This window comes from Anolis sagrei, chromosome 1 (assembly GCF_037176765.1).
Source record: "Anolis sagrei isolate rAnoSag1 chromosome 1, rAnoSag1.mat, whole genome shotgun sequence".
NCBI classification, from domain to species: Eukaryota; Metazoa; Chordata; class Lepidosauria; order Squamata; family Dactyloidae; genus Anolis; species Anolis sagrei.
The window spans coordinates 254,226,938-254,243,226 of NC_090021.1; the positions used below are offsets into that span (position 1 = coordinate 254,226,938).

The 16,289-nt window shown below is 39.2% G+C and overlaps 1 protein-coding gene across 15 annotated transcripts in view; it reads left to right on the forward strand.

Annotated features, from left to right (window-relative positions):
* MICAL2 (microtubule associated monooxygenase, calponin and LIM domain containing 2) overlaps positions 1-16,289 on the forward strand; it is a 171,903-nt gene that overhangs the window by 68,871 nt on the left and 86,743 nt on the right. For all 15 annotated transcript variants that reach the window (XR_010908931.1, XM_067462654.1, XM_060766856.2 and 12 more), the window contains exons 8-16: positions 151-408; positions 1,360-1,475; positions 3,388-3,514; positions 4,176-4,266; positions 4,369-4,516; positions 7,373-7,572; positions 8,670-8,782; positions 14,902-14,958; positions 15,486-15,635. Coding sequence is in view for 14 of the 15 variants with exons in the window: in XM_067462654.1 (XP_067318755.1) it covers positions 151-408; positions 1,360-1,475; positions 3,388-3,514; positions 4,176-4,266; positions 4,369-4,516; positions 7,373-7,572; positions 8,670-8,782; positions 14,902-14,958; positions 15,486-15,635 (1,260 nt within the window). In the remaining variant the exon portion in view is untranslated. The remainder of the gene's footprint in view (positions 1-150; positions 409-1,359; positions 1,476-3,387; positions 3,515-4,175; positions 4,267-4,368; positions 4,517-7,372; positions 7,573-8,669; positions 8,783-14,901; positions 14,959-15,485; positions 15,636-16,289) is intronic.

A 16,289-nucleotide genomic window follows, 5' to 3' on the forward strand; every position in this document is an offset into this window, starting at 1 on the left:
TTAAAAAAAATCAAAAGATTAATATAATATGTATCATATTCTAACCTCAAGCTCTTCCTCCTCCCATGTGGAATGCAGTGGTCTATTTTATGTCATAGTCATGGAAAGTTCTAAACAGCTCTAATGATACAGTGTTGTCTTTCCACCTAGGATTATATCGACACAGAAATGCTACTCTGTGCAGAAAATGTAGACCAAGACAATCTATTGTCCTATGCAAGGGAAGCTGCTGACTTTGCAACTGATTACCAATTGCCTGCTTTGGATTTTGCAATTAATCATTATGGGCAGCCAGATGTGGCTATGTTTGATTTCACATCCATGTATGCCTCGGAAAATGCGGCGTTGGTACGAGAGAGGCACAGACATCAACTCCTGGTTGCTCTTGTTGGAGACAGTCTAGTGGAGGTAGAGTAAAACTATGGCTGTGTGAGATGTGTTGTGTATTTGAAAAGGTCATTTTGTGCTAAGAAATACTTTGAAAATTGCTATCATTTACAGATGTGCCATGATGAGAATTAGAAACATGGTATTTCACTTAAAAGTTTGAGCACCAGGAGCATTCCATGGTTGATTGAAAAGAGCAATCTGAGGTTTATATGTTTGAGCTTAGCCTGCAGGAAAGTTCCTTAGACCCCTCCCCTCATCTGACTGGTGCGAATGCCGGCCAGAATCAACTGGTCTTTCATGGGGGGGGGGGGATTCAGACTCTCCCCTCTGGCCATCCAGTTGCCTCCTTCTGTCCAGAGGTGTGTGTTAACTTAAAAGTCTGAGTATCAGAAGCATTTCATGGTTGAAAAGAGCAGTCTGGAGTTTATATGTTTGAGCTTAGCCTGTTGACTGCAAACTGTCACCCTAAATTGAAGTAAATATTTGGTATCTAAAGCACTTTTAAGGAATGAATATTCAGTCTTTGGATTTCAATTTTATCCATAGCAGCCAGCCTGAAATAAACAAAGAGAACATCTGTGGGTTTATCAGTGATCCTACTCTTTAGTTTAATGGTGAGCAGCTTCTTCAGAAAACATACACTCTGCCAACAACAGGAGCAAGTAGTGCCCATCGACTAACTCTACAATTTTCTGTGGGACCGTGCCTCTTCTCCACAATTTTCTGTGGGACCGTGCCTCTTCTCCTCGGCATTATGCCACTCTGTGTTGTTAGGCAAATACTTCCCCATTCACAGCATAAAGGAGTGCTAATGATAGAATGATTTGTGCCTGCATTGAAGGAGATGTTGATTTGTAGTATACCATCAAGGCACCTGCTGTCCCCCCACCCCAAAAAGAACAGTCAGAGCTTTATGATAACTTAAGAATGCAGAAGAGTCAGAAGTCTAAAATGTAACTTATTTCACAGCCCTTCTGGCCGATGGGTACGGGTTGTGCAAGAGGATTTCTGGCTGCATTTGACACAGCATGGATGGTGAAAAGTTGGGCCCTAGGAAAGCACCCATTTGATATCCTTGCAGAAAGGTAAGACATTGGTTGTTGTTCTCTCTTCCATATTATTAAGTGAAATTTGACCAACTGTCAGGAATTCTAGGAGCTGAAGTCCAAAGCACTTGGATGAGCAAAGGTTGGGAACCACTGCTCTATATGATCAAAAAGTTGTTGTTTTGTAGCAAATATAGAACCTTATAGAATGATTACTAAAGGTCTGCTACAATGATGTGATATTCCTGAACATTGCCCCTCTGAACATAGCCTCCTCACTCTCCTTCCAACATGTACCAAAGAGTCATCCCACAGTTCTAAAGAAACTTTGGATCTGTTCTGCTTCCTGCTCCTAAAATCATATATGTCCCCCAGGTTTCCATGCTCATTGGTTAAGCATGGACAGCTTGCATGCAGAGACCTCGATTAATTCCTAAGAATCATAGATCATCCAGTCCAACCCCCTGCCAAAAGCAGGAAAATTGCATTCAAAGCACCCCTGACAGATGGCCATCCAGCCTCTCTTTAAAAACCTCCAAAGAAGGAGCCTCCACCACACTCCAGGGTAGAGAGTTCCACTGCTGAACAGCTCTCACAGTCAGGAAGTTCTTCCTAATGTTCAGGTGGAATTTCCTTTCCTGTAGTTTGAAGCCATTGCTCCTTGCCCTAGTCTCCAGGGCAGCAGAAAACAAACTTGCTCCCTCCTCCCTATGACTTCCTCTCACACATTTATACATGGCCATCATGTCTCCTCTCACCCTTCCCTTCTTCAGGCTAAACATGCCCAGCTCTTTAAGCTGCTCCTCATAGGGCTTGTTCTCCAAACCCATAGGGTTTGTTCTCCAGACCAGACCTTCATACATTTTTCCTGCACTGGTGATTGGGACCGAAGGATATTGAACATGCACAAAAATGTTTCCTGCTACTGTTGTGTGTATTTGAAAGCCACTGAACAATGCATGTTGTAGTTTTTAGTGGAATGAAGACAGAGGCTATGTGCTTACTGTTTATTGTAAGGACAAAGGTGAAATCTAGTTAGCAGCTGATGAAAAAGCTGCTTTCAAAACCAAGTGGGGAGAAAGAGAAAATTTTGTTTTGTGTTTGCTCATGTAATCTGTGAATACACCACTACATTTTGCTAAAGAGCACTACAGCATTAATTTTCCCATTTAAAGATGCGTGTAGACTTTAATAATTTCATATAGAGTAATTTTGGGATCACAGGCAACAGCAGCTTGAAGACATGCACACATAATTTACAGGGAAACTGTTATTGTAACTTTTTCACTTACCCAAAGATACAGGATTCCTTGTAGCCATTCAGTAGCCCTCTTTCTCTGAACCTTTAGATCTCAGCCTGCTTTACTCATACAATTTCTCCATCCTCAGTACTTCATCTGTATTTGTGATACTATCACATTCTCTGCTTCTATAGCCTTCACAATTTTATTTGCAAATCTTTGTCCCTTCCCTAGAGTGGCTGAAAGGGTTATTGAGGATTTGGTTGGGGATAGCATTGTTTGAACAAGGGATGAAGTCAAGAGTCTAGACTTGAAATAAAGGTCACATAAGGGCTGAGAAAGCATATTTGTGGATGCCAAAAACACGGTGCAGTTGCAAATTGAAGCCTGGCTGACTAATAATGGTTGGGTGACTCTATATGCAGTGCAGTTCTGTGGTTAAAGGAGGAGTTCTTTTGAGAGTGAAGGGGGAAAAAATCAAAGCCAGATCATTTGGGATGATGTCATTTTATTTCTTACTAGTTATTTTCCTGCCTCAGGAAGGCATGCTTATGTCTGTCTCTGTTGTTCCCACCCCACATAGTTATAATGCTTAGACAATGTATTACAAGATGCCAGAGTTCTAAAAATAGACAGGAGGACATAAGGTAAAGAAAATATTGTGTACCTTATAATAACGCACAGTCCTTTGGTGTTTTTTTACCTTCCAGGGAAAGCATATATAGACTCCTACCCCAAACTACACCTGAAAATATCACAAAAAACTTTGACCTATATACCATTGACCCCGCAACACGATATCCAAACTTGAATTCAAGCTGTGTTCGTCCACATCAGGTAGGCGGAGGTGCAAATGGTAAAGAATTTGATGCATGCAAAATTGCTGTAGAAATTACTAATGTTTATGAAAACCAAATCCAAACCAAAACCCTGGTGTTTCTGTGTTTCGTTCATTTAAACATGTAGCTAGTAAACAAAATACTTAGAGATAACAGTCAAAATGCAAGTTTTCCTCATTTCTGCGATTATCTTGTAGTATTTTTTGGAATCTGAAATTTGAATAAATATTATGCTCAAGCTTGTTACCTTGGTTGGAGAATTGACATGGCTTCTTTGAATCTAAATCATAGAATCATAGAGTTGGAGGAGACCTCGTGGGCCATCCAGTCCAACCCCCTGCCAAGATCAGGAAAATCACATTCAAATAATTAGGTTGATTCTGGTCAGTGACCAAAAAAAATCCTATGGTATATACAAATAATTGGGAAACCAAGAATGTAAACCTTTTAGATTCAGCCAGTGGTTACTGTACAGGGAAAGTAGTAAGTAAACAAGAAAACCACATTACAGATGGATTGATTTAATCAAGGAAATCACAGTCACGGGTTTGCAACACTTAAGCAGGCAGTTAATGACCAAAGCTTTTGGGGATTCAAAGGGTTACCATAGGTCAAAGCTGACTCTTGACAACAAATGTTACCAACTCTTCTTCCTTTAGGTGAAGCATTTATACATTACGAATGAGCTGCAGTCTTGCCCTCTAGAAAGATCAACTTCCATTAGAAGATCAATTGGTATTTCAAGACAAGGTGGGAAATAACGTTCTGTTAGTATAGTTTTTACAACTTGTAACAGAAGAGATTGTAACTTAGAACAACTGATTATAACTTTTACACTATCTGTTATTTCAGAATCAGATGTAAGGCCAAACAAGCTTTTGACCTGGTGTCAGAAACAGACAGAAGGCTACAGGAACGTTAATATTACGGATCTCACTAGTTCATGGAGCAGTGGACTTGCCTTATGTGCAATTATACATCACTTCAGACCCGACCTCATGTAAGTGTTTATTCTATGTGTAATGCTTGGTAATCACAGTTTCCTTATAAAAGTAGAGGCTAGAGAATTTGTTTGCCTTTTTAATATGTTTTCTATACTTCAATGTATGTATGTTTTTGCTGTTTTCTTCCACCTTCTTGGACTGTAAAGGATATCATTTCAAAAACTTCCTTGAGATTTTTAACTGTATCATTTTTGCTACAGTGCAAGGTGTTGTTTGTAAAGGAAGAAACTTCTATCAAGATAGCACATCTATCTGTCTGTCTGTCTGTCTGTCTATCTATCTATCTATCTATCTGATGTTTGAACAGTAGAGGGAAGACTATATAGTATTCCTGTTTGAGTCCTTTTTTCCTGTTCAATTGCCAGTAGAAAAATATTTGAATATTATAGTTTGCTACCAGGAATTATGTGTGCTGTTTTTGCTAATTAACCCAGTTTGGACTTGGACGTGTACAGACATAATCTTGTAACAAATGCATAAACTTGTCTTTGTGATTTGTTTACTAAATATCTTGGTTGGAGCAGTTCCAAACTGGGAGTTGCAAAGAGCTCATGCAGTTAATAGCACCTTCAATCTTTTGTATGGCCTACATCATTCAATGGGATGGACAGCACACATCACCCATTGAATTTGTGTGATGTGTGTGCAATGCCCATTGTGAAGAGAGCACTAGGCAGACTTGGATTTAAAACAGGCAGTCATGGCTCAGAGAGCCGTTAATGGGGGCTCTAGGAGAACAGAATATCTCAAAAGACTGAGGCATGCCTCTGAGGGAATTCAGAAAGTGTTTGAAGCTATTAGGGTGTTGTGCTGACACAGGCAGATTTTGAGCTAATGGAAACAGAATTTGGGATTTGGGAAAAAAAGGAGAGCGGCCTTTTTCTCCCAAATGTTGGGGAGCCTAAATAATAGATCAAAGTTTAATATATTTTTCTAGTGTGTTCAATAAATCTATTCTTGTTGTTGCTTTACACCTGTCTGGTAGCTTGGAGTTAAACCAAACATACCAAACAAAAGAATCCACACAATAGTGCAGTCACAACTTCTCATTTAAGGGATCACCCTGAGGCCCAGCAATCCACTCCAGCAAGAGAGTAATTGGAGAAACAAGGGCAGGCTGAGTGACAGCATTTCCAGGGTGAGAGTTTTGAAGCCAGCCTAGGTAGAAGGATTGGTCACACCCACCCCTCCACCACCTTGACTCTGCCATAAACTTGAATACTTCAGTCAAAATAAGTTTGGGCTGAAATCAAACCAGCACTTTCTGCAGTGGCTAGTAGACATAGTTTTGCCATCTTGGTGCCTTGGCTCTAAAAGTCTAAAAGACCCAATAAGAGTGGGCTTTTTCTCAACCACAAAACACCTGGAAATCATGGTCAGTTTGGAACATGCCTAAAAAAGCCATGTCAGCATATTTTTTGAAATTATCCCGCACAGGACCCAGAGGGCTCCTGAAAACATTTTCAGACACACATTAATTTACAAAGTATTATTGGAGGGTGGAGTCTGGTTAGTTAGGATGTGCCAGGGCCCGTGGGGGGACTTCAGCAAACCAAGAAGCCACATTTTGGCCACTCCTGTCTTAAGTGCATGACTTGAAGTCTGTATATTAAGTCTTGTGTTCTTAGTATCAAAACCGAAAAGAGCACTACTAGTCACTTTACCTAAATCATTTTGTTACATCCTTGTTCATACATAGCACCCGTTCTTCATGGATTTGTTTTGGGGTGTTCACACTCTGCCATAAGTTCCAGGTAGTAACAGTATATTTTTAAAGCATTGGATAACATTTCATGACTATGAAAAAGCTTCTTGGTGGTAAAACAGCTTCAGTGATCAAACCCTGAGGTTCAGGGAAGAATTTGGATGTTTTTGTCTCTCATCTACTTATGTGCCCCAGAATAAGACTAATCCCCCTTGGATCTGACAATCCCTGTTCCATTGCATGCTGTTCAACAGATGAAACAAATCCTTTATGACTTGCGGTTCTTATGTTTTCCATGTAATTCAAGTATGAATTAGAAGGTGATAGTGACTCAAAATGGGAGTCAGTAGTGATTTGTGGAACATAATAAACTGCAGATGGATCCAGCCAAGATAGTAGTGCTTAGAATTTACAACATGACATACTATTGTGATATTGTCACATTTCCTCAACAATCTAGCAGTTGCCATTGATTTGGGATACCTTGAATTACATCAAAGTGTTATTATGTGCCCTGTGGTTAGAGTTTATACCTTTTGTTTGGTACATGTTTTGTGACATATATTTGTGTATGTGTTTTTAAATGAAATGTTATAAAACACAGTGTAAGTTAGCATATTGGATAAACTGTAACTAAGATAACTTCCAAGGCCATCCAATAAGTTCAAAGTTGAAGGGCAGTTTGTGTCATGATTCCAGCTGATTCTTGGATGACACATATGCATTTTTCCACAGACAAATTGAATAGTTTATTCTAGTTTATAGGTTATGTTTCTGAGGAAGGCAGTGGCAAACCACCTCGGAGTATTCCTTATCTAAGAAAAGCCTATTAACTTCATAGGTTTGCCATAAATTGACAGGTGGCTTGAAGACACACAAACACACACACATTTTAATTTGTGGCAGTGCTTTTGATATATATTGCAAAGCAATCTGATTGTGCCTGTGTAAGGTGGGGAATTTGCTTTCTTTTTTGGCATTTCCTAAGCAGTACCTTTCCAAGGAATCAAAGCAGACTTTTTCAAGGGTTTCTTTAAAAATATTTCAGTAAGAAAGATCATGATTCAAGAGGGAAATGTTCTCAAAATACCTGACATAATCTCTGTTTCACTGGTATGTCCTTTTCTTTACACCCCCCCCCCCCCAGTGATTTCGATTCTCTGAATGAAGAAGATGCTGTCAGAAACAACCAGCTGGCATTTGACATTGCTGAACGAGAGTTTGGAATTCCTCCCATCACTACTGGGAAAGAGATGGTGTCTGCCGGGGAGCCTGATAAACTCAGTATGGTCATGTACCTCTCCAAATTCTATGAGCTATTTAGAGGAACACCTCTCAGAGCAGTGGGTAAGCCAATCTCCATTGTGCTTGTGCTGAAGAGGAATCAGGACATTCGTGGTTTTACAGCCTGTGTTATTGACCCTGAAACTGTTCCAAAGTTTGTCTTACAGCTTCAGTTTTAACTGCCCTGGAATGCTTAACTGTATTTAGCTGTATGCTGTAGCTATCCCAGTCTTTAAAAGGAAACAGGGAATGCTCAGTGTCATTCACTTGCTCTGTTTCTTCCAAAATCATTTTTGGGAGATCACAATGACACAATTATCATCATTCACCTTGACTTAATAGGTCATTGTAATATTTCAGCTGTTGGCCCTGGACTTGTTGATTTGCAGCCCCCTCCCTTTTTGGACTCCATATATAATTTTGTTCTATGAAACAAAGACTGTGCCAGATTTGTTGAGATGTGCTCTTTCCCCAGTGCTACCAGCATTAGGCACAAAACTACAGGTCTTGGTTCACTTTGTTGCTTTGTATGTGGTCCTCAGAATAATTGAACCCTTCCTCTGTTTCACCATGGCAAGAACTGAAAGCTAGTTTAGTGCATGATGGATGAGTTTAGATCCAATCACATCAAAATATGAACCAGCAAAGAACTTTCAAGTCCATAGTGCAATGAAGTAACTGTTAAAAAATGCTAAAATGCCAGGAAGGTACAGTTCGGGGGCAGCAGTAGTCAGAATACTATGAGATATTTTCAGATCATATTCTGGGTAACATTTAGAGAATAATAACAACCATCTGGACTGCAAGCTTTTCTGCATTAATCTAAAATAAGCTCCATTGAGCATTGATAATACTTTGGACATGGATGTATAGTGTAACTCATAATAGGCTTGGTCCAACGTTTCCCAGAGATGTCTGTTTGTGCCAAGCTTTTGTAGTTGGCCAATGTCACTCCAGGATTATCCAAGTTGTGACTCAGCGCAGGTCCAGAATTAAGTCTTGCAATGACATATTGCTGTTTTTAGATATGTTGCTGTACTGTAGGCCTTTCTTCATATCATTGAGAATTGCAAAATTTTCTTTTTAAGAGGCGTATTCCTATAGCCTATTATGATGGTGGTTGGTGTCCTTAATTTTTTTCCCCTTTTGTCTTTCAACAGGTACTGTGGGCAAGCAAAATGGAGAAAGAAATGATATTTGCTCAACAAAATCAACCAACTTTATCTTTAATAATTACATCAACCTAACATTTCCAAGGAAAAGAGTTCCTAAAGTAAAAACAAATGCTTTTCCTTAATTTGTTTCCTTATTTTTTTTAATCTTTTAAAATGTTTCATTTATAATTACTATGTGGAACTCCTTTGCAAGTAACTCATGCTGGTGACCAGCAAGTTATAAAATAATCAATGGTGTCTTTTGATTAGCAGTAAAAGTCAAACATGCCTTCATATCCAGAGACTTAGGTCACTATCCTGGCCTTTTTCACACTACTCTAGCACTATAGTTCTGTCATATGAGATCCTGGAATTGGCAATGCAGGAAGAGGCCTTTGGAATTCTTAGAGCACTTTAGTGGCTCTGGTCAACTACAAATCCCAGGATTCCATAGAGTGGACCTATAGTACCTTTCATAGTACCATATAATCCTAGAAGAGGCCCTGTGAGCCATCAAGTCCAAGACACTTCATGCACGATCTCCAGCTAGAGCATCCTCAGCAGATAGTTTCAGATTTTTCTTGAAGATATCGAGAGAAGGAGACCGACCATCTCTGTAGGCATTGCTAAAGCATAAATAATAGAATCATAGAATCACAGAATCAAAGAGTTGGAAGAGACCTCATGGGCCATCCAGTCCAACCCCCTGCCAAGAAGCAGGAATATTGCATTCAAATCACCCCTGACAAATGGCCATCCAGCCTCTGCTTAAAAGCTTCCAAAGAAGGAGCCTCCACCACACTCCGGGGCAGAGAGTTCCACTGCTGAACGGCTCTCACAGTCAGGAAGTTCTTCCTAATGTTCAGATGGAATCTCTAATTACATTCAGAAGGGGATTTTACACTATATAATTGTAGTAGTTGTGCAGGAATTGTGCTTTTTCAGGTTGCTTAAAGCTGCTAGACAGCCATCCCATAAGCATACACAAATGCACACACAGACCACTCTTCTTCAGACTTGGAGCTACTGGGCCATTATGCAGTGACCATAAGGCCATGGTGTCTCCTCTGCAATTAGTTGCGCAACTCTGTAGTTCAGTGTAAATATGCTAGCATATATTCATATTCACCAAAGTGCTTGAAATTTTGACTAAAATGTCTCTCTTTTTGTCAGATCAAAAGGAATCAGGGCTGCGTGCATTCCACTTTCTCTACTTCTGTGAAGTGACTAAGAATATTTTAATCAGCCATGTTGATTTAAAATTGGATCAGGACTAAGTTTCGAGTCAAGATTGTGTGTTTCAATGAATAAAACCAGTGTTCATTTAATGTGGCCCTATTTTGTTCTTTAATGTATCTTTCCCCCACTGGTTCAAAATAACTCAGGTTAGAGAAGGAAGCCTTTGAATTTCATGCTGGAAAAATAACTAGTATTCTAACCTATGGCTCATTTTACACTCAACATGCACTACCCCCTCTCCCCATTTGATTATTTTCTGCATAAAAGATATACTTCGGTGATGATTCAGATATAACAATCATGTTTTTAGTCATCTACAAACAGAGACTGTAGAGAACTACAGACAAAATATTGGTAAACCTAAAGGTAAAAGGCAGGCCATGCACTGGGCTAAGCTAGGTTAATTTTGTAGCAACAAAATGCTACAATAAAGTTATTGAGATGCTCATTTGTGGGGAAAATACCCCCTGTTCACCAAATCCACTCTTAGGTTTGCAGACGTTTTACTAGCACAGAAGGAGTTTCTTCCACTCCTGTCCCTTCTACAGTTACCTATGCTGTCTGAAAAAAAATCTGTCTGAGGCTGCATTTGCACTGTAGAATTAATAGTTTGACGCCGCTTTAATTGCTATGACTCAGTGTTATGGAATTGCAGGAGCTGTAGTTTTGCAAAGCTTTAACTTTATCTGCTGAAGAGTGCTAGTGTCACCAAACTACAACTCCAGGATTCTAGGTGCATTAGATTTACAATGTTGATGCACCCTAATATTATTTCCAGTCCTCTGGAACAGTTTCTGAAGGTCCAGTGGGAGCCGTGAAGGGGATGAACAGCGATAGCCCAACTCTGTTCTCCTGATGGGGATAGAACCACTTAAGGAATAGCATGACTGGATCAGCCCTAGAAAAATTATTTGCAGAAAATCATTTCACAGTGTTGTCAGTTTTCATTTCTATTGTTAGTGTCAGTGTTTTATTGCTGTCTGTATTCCTGGCAGTCTCAAAATGCAGCTTTTGGTACTGAGTCACTGAAAATAGAATAGGCAAAGGGTATTAATTTTGTACCATTTCAAAGGGATTCCTGGATCAAGCAGGAAATGAAATAATTATGTGTTACTAAGATTCTGTCAAGTGCATCTCTTGAACGCCACTAAATAAAGTTTAGAGTCAACCTTTCCAAACACAAAGTGTAAGATCATTCTTGTGTTGCCTATTCTATAAATAACACCCTCAAATCATGTGAATGTTCAGCTACCAGCCAGTCACCTCATGCCCTTTTTAGGAAACAACATTTCTTCACTCAGCCTTGCAAACAAAACAGACTGCCACATTGCTCACCAAATGTCCAACTGACAAAAACCAAATTTGCCAATAATTGTTCCATGTAAACAATTTAAAGATTGATTTCCAAAAAAACTTGAGATGTTTCAAGATGTCAGGTGTAACATCACATCAATGATGTAAGTGTCATCTGTTACAATGCTGTGAATATTCATAAACATAAATTATTTGTGATACAGTATGACCCCAGGGCCTCCTGGTGGTGCAGTGGGTTAAACTGCTTAGCTGCTGAACTTGCTGTTTGAAAGGTCAGCGGTTCAAATCTGGGGAGCAGAGTGAGCTCCTGCTGTTATCCCCAGCTTCTGCCAACCTAGCAGTTCAAAAAGATGCAAATGTGATTAGATCAATAGGTACCCTTTCAGCAGGAAGGTAACCATGCTCCATGGAGTAATGCTGGCCACATGACCTTGGAGGTGTCTACGAACAACGCTGGCTCTTCGGCTTAGAAATAGAGAGGAGCACCACCCTCCAGAGTTGGGCACAACTAGACTTAATGTCAAGGGAAACCTTTACCTTTACCTATGACCCCAGTATCTGAGGGACTGGAATCCATGGTTTCATTTGTCCATCTCTGATCAAATATATCCTCTCTCAGCATTTTCTAGTATGTCCTGTACACCCCTTTCATTTCAAGAAGGTTCACTCTTATCTGTAACTTCATGTATCCATGCAAAGTCCAGGAATGTATAGATATTAGTTAGGAATGCTTCTCAAATTTGCTAATTTTGTGCAGTTTCCCTTCCCCAGTTGGGCAAATAAAATGCTAGTGACATAGCATAAACTTGCAAGTGTCAGAATCAATACTTATCATATTAAGATTTGGATCCAAAGGTCTGAAGAACAGAACTCTGTTCACAGCACTGTTCTACTAATGCAATGATTCTGAACCTTTGGGTCCACAGGTGTTTTGGCCTTTAACTCCCAGAAATCCCAGCCAGTTTATCAGCTGTTAGGATTTCTGGGAGTTGAAGGCTAAAACATCTGGGGACCCACAGGTTGAGAACCACTGTACTAATGGAAGGAAGAAGACATATTTTGCCATTTCCTCTCCTCTATTTCCCTTCTGCTCCAGAGTGTTGGAATACCCCTCAAAAGTCCATAAGAAGGCGGGATGAGGCATTGCAGACATTTTTTCTCTTCCTCCCAATAGTTGGAGCCCACCTGTTCAGTGAAAATTCATCTTACTATCAACAATACTTCTGATGTAGACAAAATCTGGCATTGTCCACAAAGAATGAAATCATTACATTTTAATATGTACTTTTTTGCATCTCAATATTTATTGGTAGGATTGTTCAGGCATTAGAAGTACTGGCACTGAAAGCTTAGTTCTTAAACATAAGTTTGTAAAATGCATTTTCTCAAGTGAAATACTATGAAATATTAAATATAGCTGGTGCTGAATTTTGTCGATATCACTTGATTTCCAGTGCACCACTATTTCTGAAATAACAATACTGGATAACTAGTTATCACTTGTTAAAACATTGATTATTTAGCAAGTGTCACAACTGAACAATATTAATTGGGGAAAAGGAAAAAAATGTTTCCTTCTATTTTAAATGTGACTTATCTTTTATCAACAAGTGGGTGTTGGATTCCAAAAAGGCTACATTTTGTTTTCTGTGTATTACACTCATTTAAAAATTAGTTTTTCCATGCTGCAGATGATAAAGTGGGTTAGGAAGGGTGTGGTGAGTTTAAGAGAAAAGGCATTTTAAGCAGAAGGTAATGCAACTGGTGTGTCTATCTGGGAAAGAAAACACATTCAAGATTAGCACTGTTATAAGATCTTGGAAATCAGTCTTCTATTGTCCTTTGAGAGAGAATGTACAATCCCAGTGGAACAAATTGTGCCACTTTAATGTTTAGTCTTGTCGGGCAGACTAATGCTTACGTAGGATATGCTGCTATGTTTGTATGACTTGCTTCTTGGAAGATCTACAATTTAACATACTGTCATCTGTTTCCTTTGGGTGCGGCCCAAAAGTTAGGGGTGGGATAATTCTTGTTCCCTTTTTGACAATTTATTATAAGTACTGAAAATATAAAAAGGAAGCCTGTGTTTCTTTGATCTTTTTCTCCATTTGTAAAACTGGATTGCAAATTACAAGGCTGCTACGTTGATTGATTTGAGAGTTTACAGTGACATGGAAAGGCTGTCTAAGCATGTCAGTTATACACTGTCTAAGCATGTCAGTTATTTTTATAATCTGATCAAGAGCCCATGATTTAGTTAATGAAGGTTGCAGCATTGAAACCACTAATCCACAAGGGGTAGCTTTTAACAACCCATGTTTTATGAACTGAACCTGATGGATTATGTTGGCACTGGATTTTCGTGTTGTGTAGTTTTAACCTCTGGAACTAAGTTAACTACAGCTGAAATTAGAACAGTAGGGATGCTTATTAGACTTAGATCTTGGGAACTTTATGATGTGTGAGAAGGTGCCTGAATCTTCCAAGTTTCAAGTGTAATGAGCATCCTTTCATGTTATGATTTCACTTTAATCACCATAGCAACACCATATGGGGGATGTTGGGGGACACCTGGCTTGAGAGCAGTACGTGTGAAAAAGATCTTGGAGTTCTCATGGACAGCAAGTTAAACATGAGCCAACAGTGTCATGTGGCAGCAAAAAAAGCCAATGGGATTTTGGCCTGTATCAATAGGAGCATAGTGTCTAGATGTAGGGAAGTAATGCTACCCCTCTATTCTGCCTTGGTTAGACAACACCTGGAATGTGTCCAGAGGAGGGCGACTAAAATGATCACAGGTCTGGAGAACAAGCCCTATGAGGAGCGGCTTAAAGAGCTGGACATGTTTAGCCTGAAGAAGAGAAGGCTGAGAGGACATATGATAGCTATGTATAAATATGTGAGATGAAGTCACAGGGATGAGGGAGCAAGCTTGTTTTCTGCTTCCCTGGAGACTAGGACATGGAACAATGGCTTCAAACTACAAGAAAGGAGATTCCATCTGTACATTAGGAAGAACTTCCAGACTGTGAGAGCTGTTCAGCAGTGGAACTCTCTGCCCCGGAGTGTGGTGGAGGCTCCTTCTTTGGAGGCTTTTAAACAGAGGCTGGATGGCCATCTGTCAGGGGTGCTTTGAATGCAGTAATACTTCTTGTCAGGGGGTTGTACTGGATGGCCCATGAGGTCTCTTCCAACTCTATGATTCTAATTATATGCAATCCTGGGGTTTGTAATTTGATGAAGCATTGGCGTTCTCTTGGTGTTAATTCTAAAAACCTCTTCCTAAACCACAAAACCCAAGTTTTCATAGGCTGCAGCCATTTAATCAAAGTGAGGAAATGGTGTTAGAATTGTGTGGTATGAAAGGGTTTCAAATTCTGGGCAGCAAGGAACTATCAAACTGACTGGGTAATCTGGAACCAAACACACTATCTCATAAGGTTGTCCCTAGATAAAAGAGGGTCGAAGGCCATGTTCATGTGCTTCAACTCACTGGATGAGAGGTAGAAAATAATGTAAATAATAGCTGAATACTTTTTTTTAGTATTCAGAGCCTAAGGCAAGATTTTAGATATTGTGTCTCTTCAGCATCTCATTCAATGGTTTTAGCCGATGTTTGTATAATAAATGAATAGATTTTGGATGTTCATACAATGTTATCTCATTTTTTGTATTTTTTTAGGCAGAAGAAAATGAAACCAATAAAAGGCGGCGTAAAAGTCTCATTAATTTTGAAGAGGTTGGTAGAAATTATCATTTGCAAATTTGTTTGCAAGAGATAGAAAGCAAAGATAGGGAAAATTGTCCACATTTAGTTTATTTAACCTCTCAATTTGTCTAAAACAAGCAATCTTTTTATGCATTATATATTTCATTACAAAGTAAATAGCCGTAATGTAGCACTTACTTTAGGTATGCCCTTTGCTGCAGACCTGAGGCATACACTTGAGTAAAATGTATTTTAAAATCCTGCTTACATTTTTAATTTGGTCTTAGTATCATACATTAGCAAGTATATAGAACAGATACTTAAGAAGGGGAAAACATCCCTAAGCATTGGGATTAAAAGGTGATTACTTAGCAACATTGGCAGGTTTTTATTTTATTTTTACCAAAAAAGAGTCATTTTTTGCTATTTTTCAAGCACAGTAAGAGAAGTAACTGGCACTGAATGGCAGTCAGTGTGCCCATGGCAGGATGCCCCTGTCCCTAACTTTCCTAGAGTATAAATATTAGATATGTTTCTGTTCTTTTATTTGATTACAGTCCTCAAGTTCTTTGAATCATGGAACAAACTCTAATAACCAACTAGCAGATGTTAAAGAAGCACTAAATGGAAACAAAGTGAAGTCTATGGCAACTCAGCTTTTAGCCAAATTTGAAGAAAATGCTCCCAGCGTTTCAATACGGAGGCAGGTGAGTAAGAACTGGTGGTGAAATCCACCTTTGGAATTGGAAGAAAGTTTCTGAGGGATAACTTGCCAAGTTTTTGCAAGTAAAAACTGCTTGTCAGCTTTCTCTGAATTGATGGCAAGAAACATATTTTCTCCCACATTCGTATTTGTTCCTAGTCAGTAATTTTAAGGATTTATTTCACCTATCTTTACTTTTACAGCAGAAGTCTTCTGGGCAGTGCTGTTCCATGCCAACTTTAGAGTTCATATGTACACAAGGAGTATTTTACATTACTATAGATTGTGCAGTGAGAAGAAACGGGACCTTTCTGATCTTAGTGTCATGCCCAAAGTATATACTGATATTTCTTCTGTGAGGAAGCATAAGTACATCCACTACACAGTATTATATGCTACCTATTTTTCCTCTATTATTGGCAAAATTTGAAATGTTATTGCCTTGGTTCATGTTAGCCTGACTCTGAATCTAAATAAAATAAAATACAGGAATTACACTGCAGTTTGTTGTTATAACGCTCAATAACTAGCTTCTGGCTGATCAATTTATGGCAACTTGAGGAAAGCTTTGTAGCCCTTGCTCAGGTCAAGTTCTTCTCATTTATAAATTGGAATTTCTAGTGACTAATGTCTTTAATAGGAGTACGTAGATGGCTCA